Consider the following 8269-nt stretch of genomic DNA (forward strand, 5'->3'; position numbering starts at 1 on the left):
TACATCTCACTCAGTCTCTCTTCAGATTGTATAAATCTTTTGCCTTTTACCTGGGTTTACCTTTTAGCAGAGTCTCAGAAGGGAGAGAAGATATATGTGTATGTGCAATTTGTCTTCAATAAGTGGAATTAAAAGTGCTTTTACAGTTATTTTGGTTAGGATTTCAAGACATTAACTCAGATCGGTGATTCTTAAAGCTTGGTCCCCGGACAAGCAGCACCACCACCACCTGGGAGTCTGTTAGAAATGTGGAGTCTTGGGCCCCTCCCGGACCTACTGACTCATAAACTGTGGGGATAATTCTGAACAGCCCACATTTTAACAAGCCCTCCACATGATCTCTTGCAAATTGAAGTTTGAAAGCCACCGATTTAGATAATTGGATAAGAGGACAATTTCTTTGTTATCCTCTGTGTTTTCCTATTTTTAAGTTGATATTTATTTTGCTGTTTTATTTTTCCTTCTTTCTCCTTTGTTTCATTTCTATTTTTCCCTTTTTACTAACTGAAGTGTACACTTAAATTTCAGTCTTCATTCTTTTCTAAAATAAGCATTTAAGTCTTTAAATTTTCATGAATTACTGCCTTTGCTATATCCCAGGAGGTTCTCAAATATGGTATTTCTATTATTTATTTATAAACATTAAAAAAATTCCATTATGGTATCTTCTTTGACCCATTTTCAGAAGTCTTTAATTTCCAAATAGAGGGACTTTTTTTTTCTTTTGTTAACCCATTGTATTCTTTAGCAAATGTGGCTTATATGTTATTTCTGTAAAATGTAAAGGCTTGCTTTATATTACTTTTTGTAAATGTTCCATTTGTGCTTGAGGAGAATGTTTATTTTTTAATTATTAAATCCATCCTACATCTGTTGATAAGTCATGCTTGTTTGTTGTGCCCAAATTCTTCCATAGCTATAGTTGCTATTGTTTTTATTTTTGTTTACTTGACATGTCTTGTTTGAGAAGGATATGTTGAAATCTCTCTACTTTGCATATACATCGTGTGATTGTAGTTTTACTTTCTTCCTGGAGTCCTAGCAATATTTGCTTTTTACATTTTGAGCGGTATAAGTTTTGAAATTGGAATAATTTGTTGGTACGCTGAACCTTATCATCATGTATCCTTAATACTGGGATTTCTATGTGACTCAGTGGTAAAGAATCTCCCTGCCAATGAAGGAAAAGCAGGAGACATGGGTTTGAACCCTGGGTCAGGAAGATTTCCTGGAGTAGAAAATGGCAACCCACTCCAGTATTCTTGCCTGGAGAATCCCATGGACAGAGGAGCCTGGTGGGCTACAGCCCAGTTCAGTTCAGTTCAGTCGCTCAGTCGTGTCTGACTCTTTGCGACCCCATGGACTGCAGCATGCCAGGCTTCTCTGTCCATCATTAACTCTCAGAGCTTGCTCAAACTCATGTTCATTGAGTCGGTGATGCCATCCCAACCATCTCATCCACTGTTGTCTCCTTCTCCTCCTGTCTTCAATCCTTCCCAGCATCAGGGTCTTTTCTAAGGAGTCAGCTCTTCCCATCAGTGGCCAAAGTATCTGAGTTTCAGCTTTAGCATCAGTCCTTCCAATGAATATTCAGGACTGATTTCCTCTAGGATCGACTGGTTGGATCTCCGTGTTGTCCAAGGGACTCTCAAGAGTCTTCTCCATCACCACAGTTCAAAAGCATCAGTTCTTCAGGGTTCAGCTTTCTTTATGGCCCAACTCTCATATCCATACATGACCACTGGAAAAACCATAGCTTTGACTAGACGGACCTTTGTTGGTAAAGTAATGCCTCTGCTTTTTAATATGCTGTCTAGGTTGGTCACAGCTTTTCTTCCAAGGAGCAAGCGTCTTAATTTCATGGCTGCAGTAACCATCTGCAGTGATTTTGGAGCCCAAGAAAATAGAATCTGTCACTGTTTCCATTGTTTCCCCATCTATTTGCCATGAAGTGAGGGAACAAGATGCCATGATCTTAGTTTTCTGAATGTTGAGTTTTAAGCCAACTTTTTCACTCTCCTCTTTCACTTTCATCAAGAGGCTCTTCAATTCCTCTTTACTTTCTGCTATAAGGGTGGTGTCATCTGCGTATCTGAGGTTATTGATATTTCTCCCAGCAATCTTGATTCCAGCTTGCGCTTCATCCAGCCCAGCATTTCACATGATGTACTCTTCATATGGGAACTTCCCTCATAGCTCAGTTAGTAAATCATCTGCCTGCAGTGCAGGAGACCCAGGTTCAATTCCTGAGTCAGGAAGATCCCCTGGAGAAGGAAATGGCAACCCACTCCAGTATTCTTGCCTGGAGAATTCCATGGACAGAGAAGCCTGATGGGCTACAGTCTATGGGATCGAAAGAGTCGGACACAACTTAGGGACTAAACCACCACCACCGACACTCTGCATGTAAGTTAGTAAACACGGTGACAATACACAGCCTTAACGTACTCCTTTCCCAATTTGGGATCAGTCTGTTGTTCCATGTCCTGTTCTAACTGTTGCTTCTTGACCTGCATACAGATTTCTCAGGAGGCAGGTAAAATGGTCTGATATTCCCATTTCTTGAAGAATTTTCCACAGGTGGTTGTGATTCACACAGTCAAAGGCTTTGACATTGTCAATAAAGCAGAGTAGATATTTTTCTAAAACTCTCTTGCTTTCTGTATGATCCAACGGATGTTGGCAATTTGATTTTTGGTTTTTCTGCCTTTTCTAAATCCAGCTTGAACATCTGAAAGTTCTTGGTTCACGTACTGTTGAAGCCTCACTTGGAGAATTTTACAGTCCATAGGGTTGCAAAGAATCATACATGACTGAGTGACTGAGAATGCACACACATCTACATATACATATATATATATAGATATATACATACTTATACACACATACATATATACATAAAAATGCATATACATACATACACACATATATATTTGTCTCTAGGCTCTCAAATAAGCTTAATGAAGAAGCATAATAAATCACGTCAGGTTTAACAATGTTAATTGATATATTTTACTCCAAACTCCAGAAAGATTTATTGGGGTCTCTGGATCTAAGTCTAACGTGAATTACAGAGTTTTGGGTAATTGCTATGTATGCAGCTGGAAAAAACTAAGTAGGAAAGAAATCTATTACGTCACTATTAAGGACACAAATACAGAATTACTAGTGTTTAAATCTATTTTCAGTATTTCAAAATTATATGTTTCACGGAAACGCTAAACTCGAAGAAGCTCATTGAGTCTTTAGTTTCTCCGTGTGAGCAGCTGCCAAGGGCTAATGATCATAATTAGCATTATTATTGTTAATAGTAATAATTAATAGTAAAGTCTATCTTAAAATGTGATGCTTTTAAAAATGATACTGGAGATGACAAAGAGTATGTAACTAAGATTATTTCCTGTAGTCAAGACATTTAAAGAAAATACTTTTGAGAAACACATTGAACTCCTTGGGAAAAGAGGTGCTATCTGAATAGAGGAAAAGGTATTATCATTCTTCTAATATTTGTACTAATGATACGAGAAAAAGACCCATTTGTCCTTTATGTATAATGATAGAAATGTTTGAATTCTCTGGAAGTTAATTTTATTTCTGAAAGACTCATTGAGCAGAAAATTTCAAAAACTCTTTTTTAACGATAAATTTTGTTATGCAAATTTGTTATATGCTGACTGTATTCGGGTGCTCAGTTGCTAAGTCATGTCTGACCTTTTATGACCTCATGGACTGTAGTCTGCCAGGCTCCTCTGTCCATGGGATTCTCCAGGCAAGAATACTGGAGTGAGTTGCCATTTTCTCCTCCAGGGGATCTTCCCCGCCCAGGGACTGAACCCACGTTTTCCTGTGTCTCTTGCATTGGCAGGCAAGACACATTCTTTACCACAGAGCCACCTGGTAAGCCTTGTATACTAAGAAGAAGAAAAAGCTTTTCCTTAGAACTAGTGTGGGTAGTAATGGCCGATACAAGTGGCTTCACACAGCTGGCAGGATGCTCTGGGTGTGAGACCTTTCATGCGTCCCAGCGGCCGGAGGAGTACACATCGTTAAACTGGATGCAGTGGGGCTGAGGCTAGGAGCCTAGCAGAGTCTGATCCAGTTGTCCTCCCTCACCCTGGGGCTGTGCTCTCCCCAACCTGGGAGAAGGTTGAGGAACCACGTTACTGATTTACTGTCTTTTCAGAGCTGACTCTCCCCCAACTGAGTCATTTTTGGTAGGATCATGGCTCACTCATGTACATGCCATAAAAATGAGGCAGAATAATGGATATACAAAACTAGAGTTAAGAATAATAAAAGATGGAAATTGAAAATTTTTGTTGAGTTGTTAGAGGCAGTATATAATTTTAGATTTGGAAGAAGCCTTGGAAAATTTTAAATTAACCCTCTAATTTTACAAAGGAAGTAATATGAGCCCAGAGATTGGATGTTTCTATACTGCTCTTGCACTAGTCCAGACTTACCGACTCCTCAGTAGGGACTTCCCTCTAGATAAAAAGTTCACTTAAAAAAAAAAAGAAAAAGAAAAGAGACAAAAAACCAAACACCATCGCGTTACCAGGCTTTAATACTTTTGCATTCTACACACAGACTAGCAAACGCAAAGCCTGTTGTGTTAGGGTGTTAACGACTGAAGTCCTGTTTACTTCTTCCCTACCTTCAACTCTCCTTGTTTTCTTATCTGTCTTAATGGATGGATTCTTGTACAACATGCACACAGCTTCTCTAAACGGACGGTGGCCATAGGTGTGTCTCCTGCCTTGACAGATGATAAAAAATCGTTTTTCTGGGCCATGTGGTAGGCAGGTCCTCAGCTTGGATCCCACAGACAGAAAGGAGAGGCCAGGTGTGTCCTGGCCCCCACTCCTCCCCGCCGGCCAGGCCACTGTGGGTTCAGCTGCCACTGAGGGACCCTGCTTCCCTTTCAGTTCAGGTGTCGCTGCTAACCTCTGTCACCTCCTCATGCCTCCATCCAAGTGCATTTGACTTGGGTGGATTTTTTTAAGAAAGTGTATTTTTCATTTATCACAAGCTCTCATTTTTAAAAATTTTATTTATTAAAACATTTTTATATTTGGCTGCGCTGGGTCTTCGTTGCTGTGCTTTCTCTCGTTGCAGAGAGAGGAGGCTACTCTCTAGTCGTGGTCCGTGGGCTTCTCATTGCGGTGGCTTCTCTCGATGTAGAGCACGGGCTCTAGGGCCCACTGGTTTCAGTACCTGCAGCTCCTGGGCTCTAGAGCACAGGCTCAGTAGTTGTGGTGCACGGGCTTAGTTGCCCCGTGGCATGTGGGATCTTCTCGGACCAGGGATGGAACCAGTGTCCTATGCACTGCAGAGTAGGTTCTTAACCACTGAGCCACCGGGGAAGCCCTGAGTGCCCTGAGAGGGGGACAGCCACAGAGCCACTAGCACTTGGGGCTCGGGAGACCCACAGTGGGTCTGCTAGGGAGACTTTTGGGGTCAAGGACCCTGATTACATAGCATACGAAGCTCTGATGTTCTTGCCTAGAGGGTGCATGTTCATCTGAGCAGTAATTACGAAGGTGAAGATCTTGGGAAACTTACCTGCCATTTAGGCCCTAGGTGTTCCTGGTGTCTCAGACGGTAAAGAATCTGCCTGCAATACAAGAAACCCGGGTTCAATCCCTGGGTTGGGAAGATCCCCTGGAGAAGGGAATCACAAAGAGTCGGACATGACTGAGCAACTAACACTTCTAATGTAAACAGGGCTTCCCCGAAGGCTCAGTGGTAAAGAACCCATCTGCAATTCAGGAGAGGTAAGATACATGGGTTCAACCCCTGGGTCTGGAAGATCCCTTGGAGAAGGGCATGGCACTCCAGTGTTCTTGCCTGGAGAATCTCAGGGACAGAGGAGCCTGTCAGGCTACAGACTACGGGGTCGCTCAGATGCGACTGAACCCACACACAGTGATGTAAACGAGGCACCTGAAGGGCACTGATGGCTCTGTCCACAAGGGGGCGCCTACATTCTTTGGATTCATTTTCCACCTGGAAACCACCATTTACATTCTCACCCTGTCACAGAATAAACCGAAGAGAGTCTTAGCTTTGGCCGTTTGCACAGCTGATTTTGTGTCGTTTTCGGTAGTTCTGTTACTATACAAACAGTTGTGACTTTTTTCCACTGGGACTCTGGGATGTTAGTTTAGGACATCAGGAAGCGTGGGCTCTGCCTCTCCTGACCATCCGTGTCCCTCTAAAGGATGGACTCCGTGCTGTTTGGATGATCTTTGAAGACACCCCCTTCATCAGTTCCCGTGAACCAGATCTGCCCGTAAAATAACAGTTTCTAAAATGTGCTGCTGAGTCTTTGAAAGAGTATTGACATGACAGAGAAAACAAGTGGATTCATTTAAGATAGTGAAACAATGGGATGATCCATTTTCTCATGACAGTGACAGCCCTGGAGACATTCCCTTAACAGGGTCAGATGTGAGTCATGTGACATTTCTCAGTGGCACCAGATATAAGGCAGGAGCTGCAGGTGAGGGCACAGGTGATCAAACACAAACTGCTTGACGTGGCCAGAAAGCTGGAAATTAAAGATCGTGGCTTTCATCCAGGTGTCTATTGACAGATGAATGGATAAAGAAGTTATGGTACATATGTACAATGGAATATTACTTAGGCATAAAAAAGAACACATTTGAGTCAGTTCTAACTAGGTGGATGAACCTAGAGCCTATTATACAGATTGAAGTAAGTCAAGAAGAGAAAAACAAATATTGTATATTAATGCATATATGTGGACTCTAGAAAGATGGTACTGATGAATCTCTCTGCAGGACAGCAGTGGAGACACAGACATAGAGAACAGATGTGTGGACACAGCAGGGGAAGGAGAACCTGGGATGAATTGAAAGAGTAGTGTGGAAACATATACACTACCATATGTAAAACAGACAGCCAGTGGGAATTTGCTGTATGATGCAAGACACTCAAACCTGGTGCTCTGTGACAACCTAGAGGGGTGGGACGAGGTAGGAGGTGGGAGGGAGGTTCAAGAGGGAGGCGACATATGTACACTTATGGCTGATTCATCTTGATGTGTGTGCAGAAACCAACACAATATTGTAAAGCAGTTGTGCTCCAATTAAAAATAAATAAATTAAAAAACAAACAACAACTTTGGTCACCTGATGTGAAAAGCCAACTCACTGGAAAAGACCCTGATGCTGGGAAAGATTGAGGGCAGGAGAAGCAGAGAATGACAGAGGATGAGATGGTTGGATAGCATCACCAACTCTTGAGCAAGCTCCAAGAGATAGTGGAGGACAGGGGAGCCTGGTGTGCTGAAGTTCATGGGGTTGCAAAGAGTTGGACATGACTGAGCAATTGAACAACAACAACACAACAAACAAAAAAGTCGTGGCTTTCAAACTCGATGTGAATTTGCAGCACAGATAGTGAAGTACGCAGGTCAGAGAGTGAGGAGCAAGTTAAGCTTGGTGATAGCAGACAAAAGTATGTGCACAGCAGCGCCCGAGCCCAGGGCCTCAGTCCAGAGGCAGTCCCTGGTGAAGAGGCAGCTTCTGAACAGATTCAGGCTGTTTTCTGCTTTCATGGGAAGTGTTTCCCTCTCTCGTTCCTGGCTTCCCTGCCGCTCCTTTTGGTAGTGTCAGTTTAGTCACTAAGTCATGTCCCACTCTTGCGACCCTGGGGGGCTGTAGCCTGGCCTCTGTCCATGGGATTTCCCCGGCAAGAACACTGGAAGGGGTCACCATTTCCTTTTCCAGTCATTCCTTTTACTCCTAAACTAATATGCCATGGGGAGGGGCTCAGGCTGGCTTTTTCTTCTGTAGTGTTTTCTGCAATGAGAAGAAACATGGCAACCTCTGCCACTCACAGCCGGCTCCTCTGGAAGAGGACGACCGGGGCGCCTCTACCAGCCGGCTCTGGGGGGGCACCCCACCCGCCTTCCGACCAGCACTGGACAGAGACCAGCTGGGGGCCGAGTTCCCAGGCTGGTGGGGGGAGGCCAGGCCTGGGTGAGGATGCGCCAGCCGAGAGGACGGGCAGGCAGAGAGTGGCCGGGCCGTCATTATCTGGGGGTAATTGGCGTTGAGAGGGGAGGACCTCTAATGAGCTGCTTCGCTCCCTAATGGCCGGGGGGCCTGGGAATGAGCGCGGCTGCCCTTCCACATGAGCGGGCCTGGCCCCACTGCCAGGGCAGTTCTCGCCACCGCCCGCCGCGGCCCCGCTAACCGCAACAATGCCCGTGGGCCGGAGAGCCGGTGAGCCCCGGGGG

The 8269-nt window shown here is 44.0% G+C and overlaps 1 protein-coding gene across 1 annotated transcript in view; it reads right to left on the minus strand.

Annotated features, from left to right (window-relative positions):
- MICU2 (mitochondrial calcium uptake 2) overlaps positions 1-8063 on the minus strand; it is an 88501-nt gene extending 80438 nt beyond the window's left edge. The window contains exon 1 of the mRNA XM_010851244.1: positions 7868-8063. Coding sequence (XP_010849546.1) covers positions 7868-8063 — 196 coding nt within the window. The remainder of the gene's footprint in view (positions 1-7867) is intronic.
- Between the last annotated feature and the right edge of the window lie 206 nt (positions 8064-8269).

The sequence above is a fragment of the Bison bison genome, unplaced genomic scaffold, assembly GCF_000754665.1.
Source record: "Bison bison bison isolate TAMUID 2011002044 unplaced genomic scaffold, Bison_UMD1.0 scf7180017864299, whole genome shotgun sequence".
NCBI lineage: Eukaryota > Metazoa > Chordata > Mammalia > Artiodactyla > Bovidae > Bison > Bison bison.